General features: G+C 46.6%; 3 protein-coding genes and 1 pseudogene across 6 annotated transcripts; 2 read left to right on the top strand and 2 right to left on the bottom strand.

The window, feature by feature from the left end:
• Window positions 1-244: 244 nt before the first annotated feature.
• Window positions 245-1725, bottom strand: LOC308229102 (adenosine receptor A3 pseudogene; annotated as a pseudogene). The gene is made up of 2 exons: window positions 1391-1725; window positions 245-848 (listed from the first exon to the last, which is right to left on the bottom strand). The product of its transcript is annotated as an adenosine receptor A3 pseudogene (transcript).
• A 2375-nt stretch (window positions 1726-4100) lies between these two features.
• On the top strand, window positions 4101-6085 carry ADORA3 (adenosine A3 receptor; the record flags this gene model as incomplete). The annotated part of the gene is made up of 2 exons (XM_080632913.1): window positions 4101-4468; window positions 5470-6085. The coding sequence occupies 2 exons, from the start codon at window positions 4101-4103 to the stop codon at window positions 6083-6085; spliced, it is 984 nt and encodes a 327-aa protein (XP_080489039.1).
• A 6723-nt stretch (window positions 6086-12808) lies between these two features.
• On the bottom strand, window positions 12809-16752 carry ATP5PB (ATP synthase peripheral stalk-membrane subunit b). Of its 3 annotated transcripts, XM_080632873.1 has the most exons (7): window positions 16557-16749; window positions 16394-16436; window positions 15263-15408; window positions 14653-14816; window positions 14150-14275; window positions 13751-13930; window positions 12809-13169 (listed from the first exon to the last, which is right to left on the bottom strand). In XM_080632873.1, the coding sequence occupies exons 1-7, from the start codon at window positions 16582-16584 to the stop codon at window positions 13098-13100; spliced, it is 759 nt and encodes a 252-aa protein (XP_080488999.1). In that variant the 5' UTR covers window positions 16585-16749; the 3' UTR covers window positions 12809-13097. The 3 variants fall into 3 exon arrangements, with proteins under 3 accessions (XP_080488999.1, XP_080488998.1, XP_080488997.1); XM_080632872.1 differs by having other exon boundaries at window positions 12809-13166; window positions 16394-16752; XM_080632871.1 differs by having other exon boundaries at window positions 16394-16750.
• A 44-nt stretch (window positions 16753-16796) lies between these two features.
• Window positions 16797-20526, top strand: WDR77 (WD repeat domain 77; the record flags this gene model as incomplete). Its single annotated transcript, XM_080632760.1, has 10 exons — window positions 16797-16941; window positions 17076-17261; window positions 17343-17484; window positions 17558-17607; window positions 18208-18278; window positions 18633-18687; window positions 18960-19031; window positions 19135-19243; window positions 19677-19745; window positions 19956-20526. 10 exons carry the CDS (start codon window positions 16797-16799, stop codon window positions 20113-20115), a joined length of 1059 nt encoding a protein of 352 aa, XP_080488886.1. The 3' UTR covers window positions 20116-20526.
• Window positions 20527-24552: the final 4026 nt, after the last annotated feature.

Genomic DNA, 24552 nt, shown 5'->3' with positions numbered 1-24552 from the left:
TTCCCCCTTTACCTCCACTCCAAACCTCTCCCATCTTTTGCCTTGGGAACACAAAGGAGCTTCTTTATCTGTGGAGTTTGCTGGGAACCTGGACCTGGTGTCGCACTGCCCGGAGCTTGATTAGCTGAACACAAACACATGCACAACCATTGCTCCAGAATGCAGGATCTGAGGAGCATCTCGGTGTCTGTGCCATGTCCACCTCTCTCTGGTTGCTCCCAGCAGTTGACCCAGCCTGGAGAGCTCAGACGCTGCTCGCTCCCTGCTCTGTTTGCTGCACACTAGAAAGAGCCAACTCTGCCTTCTGGGGCAGGATGTAATTCCTCAGAATGAAAGTGTACGTTTCCTTGAACTTCTGGATTTTGAAGGCATAGACGATGGGGTTCATGGCTGAGTTGGAGTGGGACAGCAGGATGCTCAGGTACATCAGAGCCTGCGGGGTGCTGCAGGAGGGGCAGAAGTAGGAAACACAGTTCAGGATGCCCAGAGGCAGCCAAGACGCTGCAAACAAGAAGAGGATGAGGGCCAGATACTTGGCCATTTCATATTCCTTCCCACAAACTGTTTCCCCACTTGCTGAGCTGGGGCTTAGTTTTACCCACATGATATAGAATATCTCGGCGTAGAGCGCACACATGATGAGCAAGGGAAGGAGGATCCAGGCGAAGAAGCTGAAATACACCACATAATCCATCCTCATCACAGCCAGATAGTGACACTCGATGTGGCTGGAGCTGCCCGTGTGCCGGTTCCATCCCAGCATGGGGACCAGCCCCACCAGCACAGACACAAGCCAGCAGAGTGCCAGGGTCACAGAGATCCTTTTCTTGGTGACGGCTGCCCTGTACCTGGGTGGGCAGGAAGCATCAGCCATGTTAGATGGGGTTCATCAGAAAGAGGAACTACATCTGCAGGAACCTGGGCTTTTAAGCACTTGTTTCTGTTTGGCCTCATCCCAGTTAAGGACAGTTCTGTGCAGTTGGTCCTTGGCAGCTGCTGACATTTAAAGTGTGCTTTGGAACTACAGGGGAACCTCCCAACAGTCACCAACCCCTTTTAAAGAGAACCCACAGAAAGGGGTCAAACCCTTTCCTCAGGAAGATTGGTTCATTTTGACCTGCATCAGGCTGCCTCGAGGGGAAAACCTAAAGACCACCCTCTTCAGACTTCAAGCACACCTCCATGTATGAGCATCCCTTCCCCGACTCTCAGAAGCTGAAGATTCTCAGGCACTGATGGGGCTCCATTGCCCACATTTGGGAGCCTCTGCCTTCGTGTGAGTTTCCCTCAGAGAACCAATGATGCCCAGGGAATCCCTATGGTGCAGGGAAAAGGAAAACATAAGGGAGAAGAGAAATGGGGATGAGATGGGCCCTTGGCCCAGACTCACCTGGTCGGCAGCTTCACTCGCAGGTACCTGTCAACTGCAACGGCCAGGAGAGACAGGATGGAGGCATGAGAGAAGATCATCATGAGGCAGCACATGAAGAGGCAGGAGTAGAAATGGGTGACAACTCCAAGGCTCACTATGACAGCCAGCGGCATGACAAGGATCCCCATGGCAATGTCACTGAGGGCCAGGGAAACGATGTAAAAAAAGGTGGTCTTCTGCAGGGCTGGGTTCAGCTTCACTGCCCAGATCACCAAGGCATTGCCCACAACCGCAGCTATCCCAATGACAGACTCCATGGTGATATAGATCACATCCAGGCTGCCTACTGCCATTTTGGACTGTTCACATCCAAAGTGAAGCAATGCATTTGTGCTGAACTCTCATTTTCGGCCCCAGCAGCCAGGTCAGAAGCCAGCTCCTCCCTGATGGGCTCTGAATGAAGTTCCTCATTCAGAACTTTGCACACAACTCTCCAAAGACGAGCAAATTTGTCCATGAGCATCCAGCTATCAGACCTGTAAAAAACCCTGTAACATCTTTTCTGTCTCCTTGAGGTTTATGTGTGCTTCTGTAGAAGTCAACGTTATCTAGTGGCACCTTGAACAAACCACAGGGGCTTGTGGTAATTCTGCTAACTTTTAGCCCTGAAAAGTACAATCTCCTCCCTGTGCAGCCTCGCAGGGTGAATTAGCCAATGCACAGCTCTATTGTGGCTAGATTGCTCTGTCTCCGAGCTTCTTTGAAGCCTGCTCCATCTATACAGTGTGCAGTGAAGGTGTAGCATCAAAGAAAACAGGGCCAAAGGACCTGGGATGACCCAGTCTGTTCCCTTGCCACAAGGAAGAGGTGGGGAAGGCAAATTTGAAGGCATTCAGCTGGGTTTTGGGTGAGCAAAGGGCAAATGGAAGGAGGAACATTTTGACTGTTGCACAAGCTGCTCCCCTAAGGTCCCACACAGTCGTGGTGCCCAGGAGCTGTGCGTGCAGAAGGCACAGGGCAGCAGAGGCCCTATCAAAGCCCCTACGTAGTGGTCTCTACAAGAGGCATCTTGCAGCAGCCACAGGAGTAGAAGACAGAGAAAGGAAACCAAAAGCCCTGAGAGGAGCTGCACAGCAAGGGCAGGAAGTGGGGAGCATCTTACCCAGCTCATTTCCCATGGATGCCTGTAGCTGCAGGTGGAGGCTGCCCACCCTTGTGCAGGCACTTCCCCGAGGAGCAGCTCCTTCAGCTCACAAAAGCCTTGCCTACATCCCAGCCATGACCTGGGATTTGTCTCCTGCACCCACAGGTATCCTGCATCAGCTCTGATTAGAAAACCAGCACAGACTGGGGCTGTCTATGGAGAGCTCACCATGTACCAAACACCCTCCAGGCTGGGAGCAAGGAGCACTTGCATTGATTCTAGGAAAGCAGAATTTGTCCAACTCTTTTGACAGCAGAGAATAAAGAAGTTTCATGTATTTCTGGCTCCATCTCCTCCTCAGGATGATATCACTTCCCCATCCTCAGTTTTGCCAGAAAACTGAGTAGAAGAGGTGGAGAACTCAGTGTCCAGGAAACCAAATACCATCCACATTTGCTTAAGGCTTCATTACACTGATACAGCACCATCCACCTAATCCTTTACTCATTATTTGCTCCTTCTTGGAGCGTGTGTGTTTCTATTTGCCCAAGAGCCAGACTCTCCTGCGACTCGCAGGCTGACCTGAGCTCATGTTTGCATCTCTTCTCAGTTTCATCTGAAATGGGAGCAGCTCTTTCACTGCAGATCCACATCAATGAGCATTTGCTCACCCGCAGCAAGCAGATCACAGCTTCCACAGCCTCTCCCTGCTACTTCCCACACCTTTCCTCAGTTTCTCCATCTTCCATAAACAGGTCACAACAAAGTGTGCCGCTCTGAACATGACTCGGTGGGTTGTCATGCTGGTTTCAGGCAGAAATGAGGGCTGAAAAAGTCACCTACATTGCGAGTGTTCTTGTCAGATTGAGAAAGCTCCAAGTAAAAAGTATTTTTCAGCCACCTGAAGGCCTTCACTGAAATGGTAAACCCTGAATTATATCAAGTATTGGAATATAACAAACCACCCTCCTAACGTCCCCTGAGTTGCCTCATTTCCTACACTGGCCACAGGGCGATTATCTACATTGATAAGTGCCAGCTTCACACAGACAATTCTGGTTACAGTTCTCCCATTTCTAAAACTGCAGCTCGGAAGAGGAAGCAAAGTATTTGGTTATAGGCAGCTGGCAAGCAGGTTTGTGGAAGCTCTTCCTTTATTGTCTGGGGGGGTTTTAACTTTCCAAAGTACTGGACTGGTACGAGGCTGCTGGAAGGATGCTCTGAGCTTCAGATGAGTCCAGAGACGGGAACATTCTCTGGATGCTAAGGTATTTGCAGCTGTGAAGAAAGGCAACGGCTGATTTGCTGCCCAAGTACCAAGGATGTGAAATACTGGAAGGGGTTTGCACACTGGTGAGTCACTGGAACAACTGAGCATCAGAAACCAAGGACGAATCCTACACACAGTCATTGTTGCCCCATCTCTGGCAGCATTCAAGACCAGGTTGGACGGGGCTTGGAGCAACCTACTCTAGTGGAAGGCGTCCCTAGATGGAACAAGCTAATCTCTAAGGCCCCTTCCAACCCAAACCAATCTATGATCCTGTAGCTCAAGCTAGGTGGGAACATCTCTGACAACTCACCATGCTCAACACCAGCCAGGAGCTGCACACCAGCCAGGAGCTGAACAGCCTGCGTGGGATTTACATCGGTACAGAGTGCTTGGTTGCTGTCTTGGCCACTTTGGGAAACATCCTGGTCATCTGGGTGGTGAGGATGAACTCGACGTCTCAGAACACGACTCTGCACTTCATCGTTTCCCTGGCGCTGGCTGATATCGCGATGGGGATCCTCGTCATGCCCCTGGCCATCGTGGTGAGCCTGGGCATCAGCGCCCACTTCTACACCTGCCTGGTCATGTGCTGCCTGATGGTGGCTTTCAGTAACGCGTCCATCATCTCCCTCCTGGCCATTGCCATTGATAGGTACCTGCGGGTGAAGCTACCAACCAGGTGAGTGCTGGACCACCATGGGCCACAGGGCTGGAGCACCACTGATGCTCCTGCCAGCTTTCCAACCCCCAGCCTCTGCCCCAGGGCCGCCACCGCCCCTCTCCTCCTTAACTTGTCACTTTTCTAAAAACTATTTACCCTAAATGCCAAATATTTACCCCAAAATGCCAAATATTTGCCCTAGAAATGCGTGCTTGGGCACGAAGAAAAGACGTGTTCCTAAAAGCCCAACCTGAGATGAACTTTCTACAGCAGGAACCACTCCCTGCAATTAATAATACAGCACAGACTGACCCTGGGGATGCTTGTACAGGGCTGAGAACTCGCTGTTAACGCTGGTCTGAATTTGGCCACACAGGATGAGCCTGTGGTTGAGCAGTTGAATTCTTCAGCTCTTTTGTTAATGCTGAGAGCACTGGAGATTTCACTGGGTTTCTGAGTCTTCTAAATAAAATCCTTTTCACTGTTTGCTGAAAATACAAAAGAAGTAACAGACTTAAGAGCTGATTCAAGAAGCCATTCACTTTGCATGTTTGAATGGAAAAGCACGTGAGCTAAAAATGCAAAGCATAACATCAAGGATGAAAGTAGCAGCGATGGGGAAAGGACCTATAAAACTGAAAGATGAAAGAACAGTTTGGTCCTACAAATGGCATAAACCAAATGTAAAGAGTAATGGACACCCAAGGAAGCTGAGAAATAAGACAGAACTGCTAATAATGGCAACATCGAGGCAAAAGGGGCACTAGGATCAGAATGAAACCAGAAATAGCTGAAATCATCCAATTATAAAGAGGAGAAGTTGAGCCTAGTTCTGCTCAAGCTTCTGCAAAGCAACTGGTACAAATGATGAGTTAAGCTTGTCTCAGAGTAAGATTTGGATTAATGCTCCATTTTGTGACCATGAACCTGTAATATTTGAACATGCAAGTTCTTGAAACCATCCTTAACCATTTTAACTACTTCTGTTTAATGCAAACCTGGGTTTTCTTCCTCCACAGATATAAAATAATCACTACAGAGAGAAGAGTTTGGTGGGCACTGGGTTTGTGCTGGTTTCTGTCCCTGCTCGTAGGATTAGTCCCCATGTTTGGGTGGCACAAGGCAGCAGCAAGAACCTCAGAGTTTCTCAGGTGTCAGTTTATCTCTGTGATGAGGATGGATTACATGGTGTATCTTATCTTCTTCGCATGGACCCTTGTCCCTCTGCTCATCATGTGTGCTCTGTACATTGAAATCTTCTACATCATCCGGATGAAGCTGAGTCAAGGTACAACCAACGCGAGAGGGACAGGAGGGTTTTATGGACGGGAGTTCAAGACAGCCAAATCTCTAGCACTTGTTCTCTTCCTGTTTGCAATATCCTGGTTGCCTCTCTGCATTATAAACTGTGTTTCCTACTTCTGCCCCAAGTCTCAGATCCCCGAGGTTTTGATGTACTTGGGAATCCTGTTATCCCATGCCAATTCTGCCATGAACCCCATTGTCTATGCTTGCAAGATAAAGAAGTTCAAGAACACATACCTTTTAATTTTAAGGACCTATATCCTGTGCAAAAAACCCAGAGCCAGTTCTGTGCAAAAACGCACAGAGCAAACACCAGAACAGCAGTCATAAATCAAGAAATGTTGACCTGCCAGTATACACCAGACTATTGACAACCACTTTGTGAAGGAACTGATGGGAAATGGGAGTTGTGTTTTGTCTACCCCCGCTCTTGCACAAACTGCTTTATGATAAGGGCAAGCTCTTCTTACCCAATCTGATGCACATTTGACATTAAGCCCAAAGCAACCATTTATGATCTTCTGTATTGTGTACTCCAGAGAATTCTGCTTGGTGGTTGCTGAGCTTCCAGGCAAGCATCTTCATTTAACAGAACCCTCCAGGTTTTATGTTTTGACTAGACCATGATTTGCTAGACCCATGACACAAAGCACTGGTAACAAGGCAGGTGTTCTGCTCCGAGTGCCCCAGCTTGGATCCATCACCAGCTGGTAAAACCCTGCTGCTGTGAGTCACACTGCTGAGCATCTCAGGAAGGCCAGATGCTGCACTGATTCTGGGGACCTCTGCTTTTCAGGTCATCCTAACAGTGGGACACTTTCACGGCTTCCAAAGCAAGACAGTGCTCACCCCAGACTCCTGCAAAGCTAACTCAGACACAGAGCACCAGGCAAGAGCCAAAGTGCTGAACACACCGAGCTGTTTCTTAGTGCTGGGGACATACCAGAAGGAGATGACTGTCAGAAAAGAAACTAATAATATCTTTAAGTTCTTCCTTCCTCCCCCATCTGCCTGACCAGGGATAGAATCAACTGTTCCAAACCCATCACATGTACATTGTCAGAACTGGTTACTGAACCCCATCTATTTTGGGGATTCTTCCTGCACAGCATATCCTCATGTCTCCTACAATCAATCCTGGTTTGCTAACACTTGATTTAAATGTGATTTGCTGCAAGACTCCTCTGTAAACCTGAAGAACAGTTACTCTTTGTAACAGGCTGTTACAGATCTGATGACTAAAGATGAACATAAAGATGTGTCTATATATGTCTTTGTATTAACTAGTTTCAAAATACAGAAGAGATACTGGACAGAAGTTTTACCAGTGTTGTTTTGATTTTTGTTGTACAAGAATTAGTTTGGTCCTCTGAAAAATAGGATAAATATGTTCTTTGTTGTCGGTAATGCAGCAACCCACAACCCAGGCACGTCCTCATTGCCTATTCTTACACCCTTTGTCTTCTCTGTCAATTTAGACTAAATCTGAGCCTGAATAGCAAAACAAAGGACACACAAACCCTCCTCTATTCTGATTAGCAGATGCCAATGTCCCGAATTCCTGCACCCATCCATAAAAGAGAGTTGGCTGATGGCTACTGGTAAAAGCTGTGACAAGGCTCTTGGCATGGGAAAGAGATAGCAGAAAGATGCTCTGGAGTGAATGTGGGACTCATTAGCAGCCACACAACAAACAGGTCTCTGTCACCCTCCATCTCCAAGGGTTCTAGGTAGGCACACAAAATTGCCGCATTGTGGTTGGTGCAATGTCACAAAGTACATGAGATGGTTGTGATAAGTGTCAGTACGATTCACGGTGAGAAAACATCTACATGAAAACCCCAACTTGCTAACTGGTCTCAATAGGAAGTCACCTTTTCTTGCACTTCTAACAAGATCTAACAGTATCTAACACAGGAAAGCAGCATTCCTCTTGGTGTGGTGAAGACACATTAGTGCAAGCCTGGTAAATTTTCAGACCATCTTACTTCTCAGTTGCTCAGAGTCCTCCTCCTGGTCCTGTAGAATGGTCAGCATGCCTCTCAAGCCAGAATTCAGAATGTGATGGTGCTTGTGAACCTGCATTTCAATGGGCCCCTGCACTTCCACCAGCTTCTGCAGCCCCAAAGGCTGGCAGGGCAGAGGTGGAGCAGCTGCTCTAGCTGTTTGTTGGAAAGACACCAAAGGGGTGATGAGGGAAATCCATCTGCCCATCGCGGCTTCGTGCTGCCATCAGGTGGCCTCACTCATTTGAAGCTTCCCATATGTTGGACTTGCTGCTTCACTGGAGGTGGTAGGACCCAAAGCACTTGTCCCGGCCAAAAAATTCCCTTTGAGAGGGGTTACAATAGCACTTCCAGAAAAGAGGACTACCTGCAAGAATCTGACACTCTGGGGACCAGAAACAAGGCGGCTTCTGAAGCTCACAGGGCTGAGGCAGCAGGAAGCTTTGCTCTGATTCAGCCTTGCAGAAGTGTTGAACAACTGATGGAGATCATTGTACTTAGACAACAAACCTCCCACCTGCAGGCACAGGAACATGCAGAGAATCTTCTCTGTGCCCCTGCTAAGACTGAGTCACTAGTGTCAACTTGTTCCCCAGTTTATGAAAGGGGAATTTTAACTTTCTACAGTATATTTAGAAGACTGGGTAATAACACATGAATTAACATTTCCAGAAATGGACTGTCACACTGTGATTGTGCATTTCTTTTTACATGACCCAACTGGGAAGCAGATATTTGAATACAAACATTTCATTATCATAACTTCAGGAAACAGAAAATAATTCACTTGGCAATTAAAAGCCAAGGAAAACGTAGTCCAGGACAGAAAAGGGAAACACAAGGGCACAGACATGAATAGACACAGAGTAACATTTCCATTTTCAAACCTTTTTGGTCATTCAAAGCAATAGCAAAGACATAAATGGGAACTTTACAAGTGCAGTGAGATTTCTAGAGATTGGGAAGTAGGGTATAAAAAGCAATTTGTCCACAACCACAAAGAAGTTTGGAATAGGAGACATTAGTTTCCCCTGCTAACTATAAAATGAGCTGATGTTAGACATACAGCAGTGTTGGTATTTCTCAGAGCACTACAGGCCTTGATATAATGTTCTGGCAGCATCTGATGTTCAGAAAGTGCAGGTGTCTTCGTTTCACTAGAAGCTCCATCATCACACAGCTGCTGGCGTCTGACTCTGCTGGAAGACCAGAGAGGCGTAGGCAACCTCACTCTGAGGATGTGAAAGAAGCCACAGACATTAGAGAGTGTGCAAGCATTTCAGCATGGATTTCCTGCTTTTAATTTGTCCTCAATGCAACACACCACTAGCAGTCAGTCTGTCCCTACATATGGGAAAATGCTGGATCAGACCAGTTAATCTAGCTCAGCATCCTAGGTCAGCTTTGCATTAGGGGCTCCCAAAAAAATCATTATCATGGAGGAAAACTGCAGAAATACTTGCCTTTGAAAAGATTTCCCCCTGACCTGGTTGGTTGGACATGGCCTCAAGCGACATAGTCTACTGTGAGGCATATCTGCCCATGGCAGGCGGGTTGGAACTGGATGACCTCAAAGTCCTTTCCAACTCAAACTATTCTATGATTCTATGATGTGCCCAAGTAGTGATTTAGTTAAGCCCCACATACTTGAAATATGTAGGGAGAATGGCATTTGAGCCCTGTGATAACAGAGGAGTATCTTTCCTCTTACTGTCCAGGCACCTCCTCAAGCAACTCCCTGGACTACTATAAACAGGCTGAATAGGATGCACAACAGAAAACACTTTTCTTCAGTCAAAAGAACTGTCAACTAACAGTCGAGTCTTGCAAAAGCAAACACCTTTTCTCTTCCCCCAATTAATATATCAAGAATCTGAAGTCCTTACATATAGCATTAGAAATAGTTGTGACCTTTACCTGGACGTTCTTAGCAGATTCCTGAGTCACTGCTGGGAGGGGAACTTGATCTTGTAAGGTTTGGTGGGATCTCTTATACTCTACGGAGGAGAAGAAGGACACCAGCCTCAGCTGTTTGCACTGGTTGCAGACAGAGTGCAAGACAGGCTTAAGAGTGGGGTGACAGAGCAGCTCCAGAGTGCGTGGCTTAGACATAGCTTATGAAACCCATCACAGACTCTCACTGCAAAGTGAAGTTTGGCAGCCTCAGCCCCTGCCTGCCTGCTGAAAGTGGGATAAAAGTGACTGATGGATGTGGTGAGAATACACTCTGTGTGGCCAGTGTTAGGACCATAAAACCCAACCTAAAAACCCATACCCCCCAAAACCTACCACCACCAAAAATCCACAACTCATCAGTGCAGAAGTTAATTCTTCCATGTAAAGAGTCCTTGGGATGATTCACTGGAGGTTACCTCCAGGAATGACCAGTTCACTACTACATTAATTATTCAAGGGAGACATAATTTGAGCCTCTTTCAAAGTAACTTTCCCAGAAGTTACTTTGAAACCCTGATGCTGCAAGATGCAGCCCAAAGAGTGCAGAAACTTCACACCATCTGCGTTGAGATGTGCAGCACCAGATATTAAGTGCTCCTCTGCCACCAGGTCTGGATCACCATGCTGCTGTTATTTCCTCTGCTGTGCCACTTACTTTTTCTGAAGAGGTGAATGACTGCAAAAACCAGAACAGTCACCAGGACACCAGAGATAAAGGCTAGTGATATGTAGAGTGTTTCATGGCTGTTGATACACAGAAAACAGTGTCAGAATTCCCAGTTCATCAAACTGGAATGTAATATATCATTTATCCCAGCCCCGTGAGATTAAAAGATTCATATCTGCATTAAGCATCACTATGAATTAAATATCTACTGCACAAACTGCAAATTCTGTGCAACCATTTAAAACCCCAAGACATGAGACACATTGCAAAAAACTCCTCCTTTACAGAGGGAGTCTGCAGTCTCTCTGTTTCAAGACAGGAAATAAAAGGTGGAACATTTACTTATCAAGCCTGCATTTGACTTCCGAACCTTTGAAGTCAGCTGCAGAGGTGTATACAGTGGTACGTACAGTAACAGTGGTGGAAATAGGTTCTGGTGTAACTGGAAGTGAAAAGAACAATAAGGAAAACCTGGTTTTAAAGTGTGTTAATTTCTCCAGTGACACTACAAGCAACAAGAACTGCAGAGTACTCATCATTTCTGTAACATTTATCTATCAGAGGGCTGAAAGTGGAAACAGCAGACAGAAAAAATGAGTTATTTATACTCCTACTGTCTCACAGAGGCCTTTGGCATCAATGCAATTCTTCCACAAACACATACGCCTCCTGCTAAGCCACCCCCCAGCAGCTCTTTTGAGTCAGGACGGTATCATCTTAGGCAAGGATACTGCATGTAAGAAAAGTCCTCAAAGGAAATACCTGCATTTACTTTTGAGGATCTCGCTCCCATTCTCTCCAAACACTAATGAACTGTAAGGGAAGCTAAAAGGAAGGGAGAAAAGTTATATTTATATACATATACTAGAGCAAAACAAACCTGTCACCCTTTTCTAACTCACACTTTAATAGTTTTTAATCAATTTATCAGACATCTTCAACTGGCACAAACCTAGCAACCTCGGTGTGAATACTCCTTCCCAACACCTTGCTCCCAAGCACACGTTCATTACACTCCAGTGAACAGGCTGCCTTCTTTCAAAGATTGGAGTATATTTAATAACTAGAGCACCCACATTATTATTTCTGCACCAGTTAGAAGCGAGTGAACTTTCAGAATGAGCAGCATTCAGAAAACCAGACAGACTTTCTCCAACAAGGAATGAGCAGTGACTTTCTTCTTAAACTTGGGGGTCGAAATGTAAAGACAGGGAAGTACGAGTCTACTACAACGTTCCTCCTCTAGTACCAGTCACTACAAGCCTTGCAAAGTACACTGTAAAAGTGCGAGTATCACTGACAACAGCATGAAAGCAGACATCCTATTCTCTGTTGCTATCACCTTTTTCTACTGAATGCCCCTTGCTGCCCTCACTGCCTAAGAGTCAAACCATTACGACCCCTCAATTTCCTACCCCAAGTCCAAAAGCATGGTGTTTCCCAGTAAAAAAAAGGCCAAGATGCGACACAACTCCATCTTACCTTGCACCATGGAGTGGCTGCCCACTTGCAGGTTGAAGAGTCACGAGGTGTTGCCACTGCAGATAAACCACTTGCTTTGTGAGAAGAATCTGTCCAACTAGGGAAAGCCCAAGTGCCATTCACAGCTGGGGTTACACAAATGCGGAAATCGAGCAACTTCACCTTTTTTATCTGCATTTTAAAAACCTCAGGAAACTGAAAACCATCTGCATTCTGAGGAAGTGTCCATCAAAAAAAAGTCAGCTTCATTTTAAGTTCAGTTCTTACCTCTCAAGAATGCTTTTTTTGCTGAAATGTTGCACTGAAAAGTGTAAAAAAACCTCGTATTTTACCAGCTCCACTAAAAATAAGCATTTCCCCACTGCAGTACCAATCCATGTACGTTGTATTGTTAGCACACCCTAGACTGCTTAAAGATTATTTACTACATAAATCACCTCCCAGCACAGAGGGGCTGACATTGCACACAAGTAAGTGCTCTCCTCATCTGGGATGTTTTGAGATGTAACAAAATCCTTCAGGGAAAATATTTCCTATTAAAAAAAAATGAAAGGCTTAGGCTGTATAATACACATTAAACTACTTCCTGTGTTTCCTATGAATACCCAGGAAAAAAACCCACCCTCTAGAATAAACTTATCCATTTCACCATTTTCACTCTTGTACTGGGGATTTCAGTTGAAGCAAAGTTTTCCCGTTGCTTTTGACACATTTCCTGCCAGCTACATCCTCTCTTCTACAGAACAGAAAGACACTTTTGTCACTATATGAAGCCCTGTTACGAAAGTGGTTTGGGGTTCATTTTTAAAAGGACATTTGTAGAGTACCACCAAGTATCAGCTCAGGTGAACGGGAGCATGGGTGCTCATCTGATTTTAGAACATGTTTACAATTTCAGTAGGTATCTACAGGTCATTATCACACCGAATTCTACAACAAAAACTGATCACTGTATTAGAACCTGAATTTTTCACTGTGAAGTTCTGTGTCTGATCTCTGGAAGTGTTCATGAACAAAAAGGGAACCAAACCAAACTGCACACACTGACTGAATAATTGCCCATGATGAACTAACTGTAGTGATTTATGTGACCAATCCAGCTACTTCAAAAAGTTGCTACTGTTGCTACTGCTAGTAAAAGACAGCAGAGGATTTTGTTTGTTTGTTTAATGATACTTTAGAATTGTACAGTTTTCAACAGTAAGAGACATGTCAGTGGAATTCGATGTGGTTACGCTGTTGCCTGGGCAGTCTTCGATAATGCCTTCAGGTCCAAAATGCATTTTGCAATACTCTCCTTCTGCTGCAAAGGAAAGGAAAACAGCTTTCAGGAGACAGACTTCATGAAAGACATTTAAACAAGTAAAACATTCTTTCTAATGCACTTTGAATACTCCTTTTTAGAACCACAAAATGGGTTACAGATCAGCAGGGATATGCAGTTGTAACTCCTGAAGTCAGATTCAAATCCAATCAGTGACCTGCATTAAAACATCTGCAGGCAGTGCTAGGAACATGTTTTCTGTCTTTTGTTCTCTGCTTCATTCCTTAGAAGAAAGCTCATCTAGAGCCCATCTGCAGATCTTAAGCTACCAGTCTTATACAGAGAATCTGACAAGCAAGTTCCCCATTAGCTATACATCTTATCACAAGCCTAGCTCTATGCTGCACTACTACCACACCAGCTTAAACCATCAGCAACACAAGCACCTAGTATCGAGTAACTGGGCTTGGTAGCTCTCACTCAGCAACAGAAGCGTGTTCCAGCCTTGTTTGGAAGTCACCCAAAGATGACCTATCATCTTCTGGCTTAAGCCAAAAGCGCTGGACAGCAATTATTTGTACAGACTAAAACACAAAAGCAGATTAAAACCAAGCAAGTACCTGCTGAGGTGTGATGCTCTGAACAACACTTTTCTCCACCCACTGAATCATGTGATCTTGTTCTTTCTGACGCTTTAAATTCTGCATAGCCACTTGATAGTCCAGCCTTTTCTTTACTTCGTTGTACACTGTCAGTAACCTCTCTCGATAATTAGCTTCCAGCAACATTGCGATATTATTCTAGACAAAGATGATGAAATCAAAGGGTTAACATCTGGCAAGAACATAAAACAGCAGAATGCATTCTATAGCAAAAGTTGCTGGATATGGCAGTGGAATGGGCCCTGTCTGCAACACACCAAGGGCAAAAGGTTCATTACTTGGTAGTGAATTAAGAGGCACCCCGGTTATGCAGCAGAGACTGCAGAGGAAGTGAGCAGTAGGGCTGGAGCTGCGTACCCGCTTCGCGTCAAAGAGGTAACTGCGGCCTTCAACGCGCCACTGCTCCTTCTTCTCCTGTTCAATGGCAGCCTCGAGACCTTCAATAGATTCATTTTTCACAGCTTGAGCTTTAGCAAGTTTCTCCTGAAAAGAAGAAACAAAACCCATGCCTCAGGAATGAAGCATTTACTTTCTCAGGAAGAAAGTAAGCTGCAAGAAAACAACTGATCTGTAATTCATTGAGATTTGAGAAACATCTGAATAAACTGGATTGTGCCTGGGCTGAGGTTAAAGGATGGCAAGTTGGCCAAACCAGAGTTCACAATCAAGTCATTCCTGCTGGTATGAGGTGTTTCATTTCTGAAGTAACATCACCAACATAAGATCTAAACCATACCTTATTTAAGCAACGTTACTCAGATATTTACAACAGCCTGGACACAGTACTCTTTCAAATCTTCAAGCAGATAACCTAGAATACTTAGTAACTACTACAGTTAGATTATGGTTTGATTTGTTACCTCATTAAGTTTGTCAGCAAAAGCTGCTACATCAGGCCCAAATTTCTTTATACCATAAATGATGACTGCTAATATGCAGGCAGCTGCAACTGTCTCATGGTTCACTACATAGATTTCCTTCGAAAGAAAGTACAGTATGAGTCCAGTTCCAAGCATGTAAGGCCCTGAGGAAAAAATAAAGCAGCATCATTTGTACAAAGCATAAAGAGGCTCATTGCAGAGGTAGCTACTTACTAGAAGATTGCAAAGTACTCTCTTTTACCATCAGGAAAAGCAGAAACACAATACCACCAGCAGTGGTACAAGGACACCCACCAGAGGTGGAAGCAACTTGCAGAATGACTTCTGCTCATTCAGAAACAGGCAAAAAACTCCATATAAAGGTTCTGAGGATCAGCAGGCAAAGCAATCTTCCTGCAAGATCAAGCTTATGACATTCCTTTAGCTCTTACTTAAAGCTAAAGGAGCATCAGAGCCAGGAAGTGCTGTACTGGCTAACTCCTCCCAACCTCCTTCTGCTTATGTTTTTACCTTTTCAGCAGGCAGTAGTGGTGAACAGAACTAAATCAGCATGACTAAACACATCATTTGTAATAAAGTACACATTCACCTGTAACTCCTGTTTTAGGATACAGGAACTGGAAAAGCTCCTCAGGGATCAAACCGTGGCGCACTTCTCCTCCTTTCTCAGGCAGAGGTGGCAAAGGAGCCAAGTGCTGTTCGCTTGTATGCAGTGGTCTTGTGGCATGCAACACACTGTAAGTAATTAAAAGGTTTCTATTAAGCGTCTTACTTTATAAAACAAACAAAACAAAAGCTCAAAGGTGGTTTTTCTACCCCTCTACTCTGCTCTCATGGGACGCCACCTGCAGTACTGTGTACAGCTCCAGAGTAAGGCATGGAACGTAAGGGCATGGAACTGTTGAAACAAGTCCAGAGAAGGTCCACAGGGATGATCAGGGAGCTGGAGCACCTCCTGTTTGAAGACAGGCTGAGAATATTGGGGCTGTTCAGCTTGGAGAAGAGAAGCTGTGTGGAGACCTCAGAGCAGCTTCCAGTGTCTGAACGGGGCTACGAGGATGCTGGAGAGGGGCTCTTCATAGAGACTGGAGTGATAAGACAAGGGGTGATGGGTTTAAGTTTAAATGGGAGATTTAGGTTGGGTATAAAGAAGTAGATCTTCCTCATGAGGGTGCTGAGGCGCTGGCACAGGGTGCCCAGAGAAGCTGTGGCTGCCCCATCCCTGGCAGTGTTCAAGGCCAGGTTGGATGGGGCTTAGAAGAGCAAGCTGCTCTAGTGGAAGGTGTCCCTGCCCGTGGCACGGGGTTGGAACTGAATGATATTACGGTCTTTTCTAAGTCAATTCTATGATTCCATGAAAACCACTACCCCTAGGTGCGGGTCAAACACATCTGCCATTAAACAGCGAGGCATCCACCAGACACGCCTCCTTTGAGGAAGTGGGTGGGACTACATAACCTCCAGAGGATCCTTCCCACTGTAACAAGTTATTAAGCCTCCGACAGTAATTAGAAAAATGAAGTCAAAACCCCAAACTAACGTTATTTAAACCCAACGAGCGGCGGTTTCCGAGGCGCTCCACGTCCTCCCCAGGCTGCCAACGCCGGAAGGGGCCAGCAGTGAAGCCGGGCCGCCCAGCGCACCAGAAGCACCGTTAGGCCTCACTTGGAGGTCAAAGCCCTCAGCGCGGCCCCCTTGCCGCCCAGCCCCCGGTACTCACCCCACGGTGACGGGAGGCGGCAGGCTCCTCAGCGCGGCCGGGGCTGAGGGAGGAAGAAGGGCAGAGAAGCGGGTCAGGAGAAAGCTCATGCAGGATGCTTGCCCCCAGCCCAGCCCATCCCGCCGCCCTCACCCCAGGGGGAGAGCGCTCCCGCCCGGCTCACCGGCGCGGAGAACGAGGCGGGACAGCATAGCGACCGGCACCGGGCAGACAACGACTCAACCCGGTTCGTCCCCTCCCGGTGACCGCCGGCCGCCTCAGCGACAAGATGGCGGCGGCAAAAGCCTCGCGAGACGGAGCGCGGGAACGAGCTCTCTCGCGAGAGGAGGAGGCGGCGGCGGCGCGCGCGGCGCGGGAGCACGTGGGGGCGCCGCTCGGCTCCGGTCCTGATCGCGGTCCCGCCATGGAGGAGCCGCCGCCCGAGCAGCCCCCGGCGGGTGAGGAGGAGGATGGGGAGGATGCGGCTGCGGCCGGCCCCGAGTGGAACATCCCGCCCAACGCGCCCGCCTGCATGGAGCGGCACCTGGAGGGCGCGCACTACCGCGCAGGTAGCGGGGCCGCGGCCCGGGGATGGGCAGCGGGGTCGGGGCGGCGGGAACCGCTCGGTCCCCCGAGGAGCGGCGGTGGGCGCTGAGCGGGTCCTTCCCCTCGTCCTTTCCCACTTGCTTTGCCTCTCTCCCAGACGGGGCCCTGTTGCTGGGCGCCTCGGGGCTGAACGGGCGCTGCTGGGCCGGTTCCCTCTGGGTGTTCGCCGACCCGCGCCGTGCCCCCAGCGAGGGTTTCTGCACCGCCGGCGTCCAGACCGAAGCGGGTGTCGCCGACCTGTGCTGGGTGGCTGACAGGGGCATCCTGGTGGCCTCCGACTCCGGTAAGAAACCGGCATCCCGGTGGTACCCCCCCGCCATGCTAAGGTGTTTCCCTTCCCGCTGAGGTGGGTACCTCCCCATAGGCGCCGTGGAGCTCTGGGAGCTGGATGAGAAGGAAACCCTCATCGTCAACAAGTTCTGTAAATACGAGCACGATGACATCGTAATGACTGTGGCCGTCCTGGCCGGCAGCACCCAGGTTGTCAGCGGTGGCAGGGACTTCTGGTGAGTGTCCCCAGCCCGCCTGCCCTGCACCGAGGGCCGGCGCTGGGTGCTGAGCGCTTGCTCTTGTCCACAGCGTGAAGGTCTGGGACCTCCCGCAGCAGACGGTGCTGCACTCCTACAGAGGTGAGTGCCACCATCATGCTGGTTGCTGCAGGCTGAGCTGCTTCCTGGCTGTCTCACGTGGGGCTTGTGATCTAATGTTTGCCAGTCTGCGAAGTCTCTGGCACAGATTTATTTCTTTGTCTCTTGTTCGTTTTCCCCATTGGATGAATGCTGTAAGGCTTAGTTTGCTTTGCATCTCTAAGTGTGTTTTAGAGTGTTTCTTCTGTACCGAAATCTTGCTTATGCTGGTGTGTGATCTCCTAACCTGTATTTGGGTTGAACAGCCCATTCCAGATGCTGATCTCTGGAGAGGTGGTATTGTGCTGTCTCCTGACAGCGGAGACTGAGCTTTGTCTGATCCACTCCCCACTTTGTACCTGACCTCATCTGAGGGGGTTTCCTCAAGCTTATGCAGCTTACAGGGACTTTGCAGCAGCTCCGGTTGGATTTGGCAGTTCATCAGTTTGGTGGGAAGCACTTGGCTATTGCTGAGCAGAAGTTACCCTGTGTTTAGGCATAAGCTGTTCGTTATCGTGGTGCTGTGCTTTCAGAGGTCCTTGGGAGTATGTGGGAAAGCCAGGTACAATCCTTGAGGCTCTTTATTCTTTGTGATTTTGGTAGCTCACTCCGATGCGGTGACATGTGTGGCTTCCTGTCCTGGTAAGGACACCATGTTCCTGTCCTGTGCGGAGGTAAAGCTCACTCTCTAAATCTACCTGATAAAAGTAAGATTTAACTTTAGTTGCAGTTAAATGCACTTCCTGAGTGTAACCTATTGCGTTCCAAGCTGCATACCTGTGTTATTTCAATGTTCTAGTCAATGAGCTGACAATCAGCTCACCAGGCTGATTTCTACAGGTTTGTATTAAAATGTGGGAGCTCCTGGGGATCACTGGAGGAGCTAACTTGGAAGTTAATGGCAGCATCCTTTTGGAAGTGGTGGTGTGGTTTGGAACGTGGCTCAGTAGCAGTTCTGCAGTGAGTCTATGTCTGCCCCCTGCCACAAAGAGATTGTAAAATCTTTCTCATTCCCTTTGGATTTATAGGACAACAGAACTTTACTCTGGGACACCAGATGCCCCAAACCAGCTACTCGAATTGGTACGTTTCTGCCTGCGGTCACTGCTTTGTGTATGAGTTTTTGTTAGAGGAAATAAGTCATTTCATGCCTGACTTCACTGTGTCTAACTTTAAACCTAGCAATGTGGCATTTGCCTGGAAAAGCCTATTAAAACCTAAACAGATCTAGCACCACGCAAGTGCAGCAAGCTTTAAAGTATTTGTTTCAGTGCAGTAGCAGTGCTAAATGAGGTAGTGTAGGAGTATCTTTGTGCTGCCTCTTTTCACACACCTCCCAATTTATTTACTCGCAGTTTGCAGTGCCTGTAATCACCTCCCTACCTCAGTCATGTGGCATCCACACAAAAGTGACATCTTTGCTCTGGGTAAGAGGTGATCTCATTACTTGACTTGCAGCAGACAAATCAAGGTCTTTCTTTTCGCATGACAATTTTGCTAATATCTTTGTTCTCTTTTCCTCTCCTGAAGGTGATGAAAGTGGAACAGTTGCACTAGTAGACACAAAGAACCCTGATTCTGCCCTCAGCTCCACTGTGCATGCCCGAAATATCACGGGGTTTGCGTTTTCTACACATAGGTACAGTCTGATATACTGGCATAGAATGTGTGACTACATACACTTGGGACCCTTATTTGGTTTAAAACTTATTTTAAAACCACCAGGTTTTGTCTTTCCCTTGAGAAATCAATAGAGAAGAACAAAGTAAGCCAGGCAGCGTTCTTGCCTTTTGAAAACAGACGTGTCAACATACATGAGAACACTCCTGCAGCAGTCAGAATTACTGACCCACTCCCTGTGGGCATCTTTCTAATTACAGTCACCATTGCTTGAAGGATTACTTGCTTTCCGACATTAATACTCTTGCTTAGTTTGCTGACAACTTGCCATATGATGATGAAAACATTCTGTAAGATTTAGCACCATAACAAGTGTGCTCTTCACAAGTCTGTCCCTAAGAAGCTTTCCTGTATTTGCTTGTTCTAACAGTGTTTTCATCTCTCTCCCCTAGTTCACCCTTACTGGCTTCAATCAGTGAAGACTGTTCAGTAGCTGTTCTTGATTCAGACCTCTCAGAGGTGTAAGTACTAGACAGAATGTATTCATTACTGTGGCTATTTGTCTTGTTAACTTCTCCTTAAGTTAATTATTTATCCATATGCTAGGTGGAAGATGAAGATGTTCCTTAAACAGGGGAGCATCATCGCACCAAACTAGCAGTTAAGCATTGCACAAGCCCCTAACCCTTTTAGTGACAATGCTTGGCTGATGGAGTGTTCATGTTTTCCAGGTTCAGAAGCCGTTCTCATCAAGACTTTGTGAAAGGCTTATCATGGTCTCCTTCAGACAATGCCTTGCTCACTACAGTTGGATGGGATCATCAGGTTTTACATCACACTGTCCCCATACCAACTGCTGAAGCTTCTGGAGTCAACTGTGTAAAAGAATAGTTTTATAAACTCATGGTCCAGATTCCTTCCTGGCACTACTTCGATTCTGCTGAAGTCAAGGGAGTGTGAACTGCAGTTGTTGTTGGGCTGTTGTCTGCCTTGAAGCTTGTGACTAAGAAGGTTCCTGTAGTAATTCTGAGTTAGGCATAAGTTAGTTACAAGCCAAGCTTTCCCCTCTCCTCGGGAGCTCGCTTCACCTGTGATAAGACTTCAGTATTTTATCCAGAGAAAAATTGACTTCAGGCACAGAGGAGACTTGGGAAGATGGGGAATTGGGTATAACTAGAAACGAAGACTCTCAATTCCTGCCTCAGTCCTCCAAACCATCCGTGGAGTTTGTAGAAATATTGGGGTGGGAAGATTAAAACCAACAAGGGCAAGAGCCTCACCCTTGAGCAAAGTTCTTTGCTATCTAAATCAAGTCTTCCAATTAAAGGGGAAGATGTGTTGGCATTGAAAGACACTTGTCCTTAACGCAGCATGTGTTTTAGAGGTTGGTCATCGGTATCTGCTAGTGTGGATGCTGTGGTGAGCACTGCTTAAATGCAGGTATTGGAATCCCAGTGCTTGGTGTGAGGAGTTGTATATGATCAGGATCCCAGCTGTAGCCCTGTAGTTACACACCTTTGTGACAGTGCATGACAGCCTGAACGACTGGGACCTGTGACCAGCATTGGCTTAGCAGCTCAAAGGACCTTTACTGTAGAATGCTGAAAGCCAAGAGAAGTTAGTTGCTAACGCTGTTTGACACCATGTTTCATCTCCTCTGTGCTGAAGACAACTTACTCAGAGATAAGACCTGTGAACAGAAGTTAATTTAAGGGAAAAACTGGATTAATGACTTCAGTTTTCATTTGCTTGCTCCTGTAACAGGCTTTGCTTAGAGATAAATGGTAACTCCTTACACACTTGTGACTCCTTGTGCTGGTGACTGAGGGGATCAAGCATTCCCATAATCACCGAAGCAGACTGCACAGAATCCTTAGAGGTGTTTTTTGTGGTATGACACATGCTTTTCAAACAAACTCAACTGTTGCCCTGGAACGTATTTAACTGAAAACCAGATCATTGCTCTGCATGCGTTGCCACTGCTCGAGATATGGCTTGGTCTGGCCAAGTAATTCCTAGACAGAATAAAGCAGGTGCTGACTAATGAAACAAGAAATCCCATTGGAATGAATGTTGCTCCTGTTTCTTTAGCACGATGGCAACACTAACACACCATTTCCACTAGGCTTAACCCTGCATAAGCACAGGCTTAACTTTGGGGCAGACTAAGCTTTCCCAGGCTCCATACTTTCTCTTTCTAACCACATTTGCTGCTTTAATTCCCACATCATACAGGTGCTGACAGCAAAACTTCTGAGCTAGAACAGTGGATGGGAAAGGTAAAAAAGCTTTGCTAAAAACTGACAAGTTTCCTCACAAAAGTACAACCAAAACCATTACCTGTTGTGGATGGTGTGCTGAGAACTGAAACAGGTCTTGTGCTGCTTGTGGAAACGTTGTCTGGGGGGAAAAAAGCGGAAGATGGTTTTTAACTCAATCATAGTTTTCATTTGTAACTGGGTATGAGCTTCTCCAGGCCACCTCTATAGTAGTGAAGAACCAGCCGAGATCATGCACACAGTTAAAAGTTGTGATTTCAATTCCTGAGATTAAAACTGTTCTTAACTAAACGCACACCGTATCACTGTTTAATGCCAGGGTACTATGATTCTTCAGCCGTAGGGCAAGGCAGGCTCGAAGCCCTGTTTGTTTGCAGGAAGCTTCTCTTTCCAAAGCTTGGAGTAAGTTTTCCATTGAGCGTAGCTAAAAAGAAGTTAAACTGTCAAGTATTAAACCACATTAAGTTCCTCCCATCACCACCCAGTGAGCAAAACACATAATGGACAGTGCAGCCTATATGGACAACAGGGCATTGTTGATATATTCCTGTTTTTACAATGGCTTAAAGACTTCTAGCAGCACAACAGGGAGGCTTCAGCCTGTCATATCTTTGGGTGAAGCTTTATGTTCTGCCACAGGAGGGCAGCAGCTGCCAGCTTGAGCGGCACAGCAGCCTCACCCCCCAAACTGCACGTTTCCTTAAGGAATATCTATTTCTTGGGCTTTACCACTTACATTTGGGGTTTCTTGCCATCATAAGCACAGAAGAATGACTGTATCTAGGAGTCACTCGTATTGCGTTAGCTTGGCTTCTAGCTGCGCTGTTGCTAGCAAGGCTGTATTGAACAGTCGCACCCACGTGTAGGCACAGACACCAGCGGTCCCACATCAATACCTGTTGACTTGGTAGCTACGGAATAGAGCAAATTCTCTGGGGTTCGTGGTATTCTCGCCCTGTGCCTGCACTGCACACTGTTCAGGCTGGGGGACACTTGTGTAAATACACTGTGGCTGGAGGAAAAGCTTCAAACATTGCACGCTTCCCTCATGAAGAACCTGGTCCTGTAGCCAGAGCTGGGTGAAAGAGCATGCGAATAGCTGTAATTCTGAAGGACAAGCCACTGAAGACAAGCCTGCCTTTAATGTTGCTGCTCCCATTGCTCACACCACGTTTTCAATTGGAAGTACAACATTCTAGTTAGGACTTGCAAATAACTATGTGAGTTCCACTCCTAATGAAAAGCCCCAACCCAAGGACTATTTATAGAAGCAGCACAGGCTGAACTGCCTGCCTAACCAGCTGGATGCTAGGGGTGTTTCTGCAGTGATGGGGCAGTCAGGGCTTGGTGCCCGTTCACTCCTTCCCTTCTTGAAAACACTTCAAATTGCCATGGGGTTTATATCAGGTGAGGAGAAATTGGACCCAGCCCTATATAAGCTGGAATTCAGACTGGTGCTGAGGCCGGTTTGAGCTGCGTTTCCCTGTCCTTTTAATCTTCCATGCAAAAGATGACAATCTTAGAGCAGACGGCCCACTTAAGCAATACTAAAAGAAGTCAGACCACACATAATAAAACAATATGTCCAGACATATTTAATGCAAGAAAGTTGGTGTTCAATGGCACTCATAAATAAGAGACTTTGTTCAACACTTTACAAGTAAAGCTCTCAGTTATACTACATTAGCAGGTACTTTCGAGGAAGAAGCAGCTGCAGGGGGTAATTTAAGTTGCATCAAGACTCGAATGACCAAACTGCATCAGAGAGGGTTGAAGCAAGAATAATCCCATTGTCAGGCTTCAAACTAGGCTATAAGGTTGGTTGCTGGGCTCCATCACTACTCCCCTTAGTTTCTTCCTCTTCTATTGCTGAATTTGCATAGTGAAACAGAGCTGAGGAGGAGCAGCAGTAGGAATCAGAGCACATCTATGTGCTGCCCTGACCCAGTTACCTGACAGAGAAAGAAGGGGCTCTTCCCATCCCTGCAGCTGAGAGGTCCTTGCTCTACTTTATGGATTTAACTTCATTTGTAAGTGCTCCGGCTGCCAACGGCTCTGACAGTGGTTTCTTTGTACCCCAAACAGTTCCCAATGGCCCCAGCATAAACACGTGGTTGTTGCCGAAATCTGAGGCTTTTGCTTAATGCATTCAAAAGGAGCAGGGAGAGCCCAAAGTGTTTAAAGAATGGAAGAGTTCCACTGCTTAAAACATGCATGCTAACCAGTTTTACAACTGCGAGCATGTCCTACCTGATTTACTTACAGCTTAAGTCCACTGTGCATTCCCAGCAGGGGAATGAGTGATGGCTATTTCATAGAGCTTCTAATATTATATATGAACAAATACACATCTAGAAACAAGGCGCTCCACGCTATACAACACCATCTTACGCCTACATAGGAATTGCATGTCTGGGTGAAACAGTAAATGTGAAATTCAAAGCAAGTGCCACCAGTGGATTTCACATTTTGCCCTAAGAAAACACTCTCATGTTGGGGATAGACTGTAATTTAGGAGAGTTCTTGAGGGGGAAAATCGCTCATACAGCCACTCCCCATTCCAGGGCAAAGTCAACGTTGAAGGTTGATGTTTCCCAACAAACCTTTACATTTAAAACTGCTTTTGAGAACTCATTTGCAGTTATAACTTCGCATTTTGGGAAAATAATATCGGGAAGGGGAAAACAATTGGGTTGCACCGTTATCAGAAAGGCTTCTTTGGTTTGTTTCAAGTTCAACTTCATCCAACACTAAACCATGACCCCAAAGCCACTCAAACAGGCTCATGGCTTCGCTTCCATAGTAAGGATCCTCCAGATGCTCCTCACATGGAGAAGCTTCAGTGTTTTAAGAAGGAGGGCTATTCTGCATGACACTGGCACACCTACATACCCAGCGTGTTACTCCATAGTCGCTTTGCTCCATAAACATTTGTCAAAGACCAACACCCAGATATTTAAAACGTGTTCTTTCAACACCGGCTGGGGTGAGCACGTCTGGAAACCTTCCAAGTCTCTGCGATTTACTGGCATAGAAATGCCATTTGAGT

Source organism: Psittacula echo, assembly GCF_963264785.1.
Source record: "Psittacula echo genome assembly, chromosome: 22".
NCBI lineage: Eukaryota > Metazoa > Chordata > Aves > Psittaciformes > Psittacidae > Psittacula > Psittacula echo.
This window is presented reverse-complemented; position numbering and strand designations above follow the sequence as displayed.

Excerpts from the sequence above, each read along its gene's own strand:
- ATP5PB (XM_080632871.1), bottom strand. The coding sequence starts at position 16,482 with ATGAGCTTTCTCCTGACCCGCTTCTCTGCCCTTCTTCCTCCCTCAGCC. Across the intron at positions 13,931-14,149 it reads ACCTCTTTGACGCGAAGCGG|AATAATATCGCAATGTTGCT; the intron begins GTACGCAGCTCC and ends ATCTTTGTCTAG. Across the intron at positions 13,170-13,750 it reads AGAGCATCACACCTCAGCAG|CAGAAGGAGAGTATTGCAAA; the intron begins GTACTTGCTTGG and ends TTTCCTTTGCAG.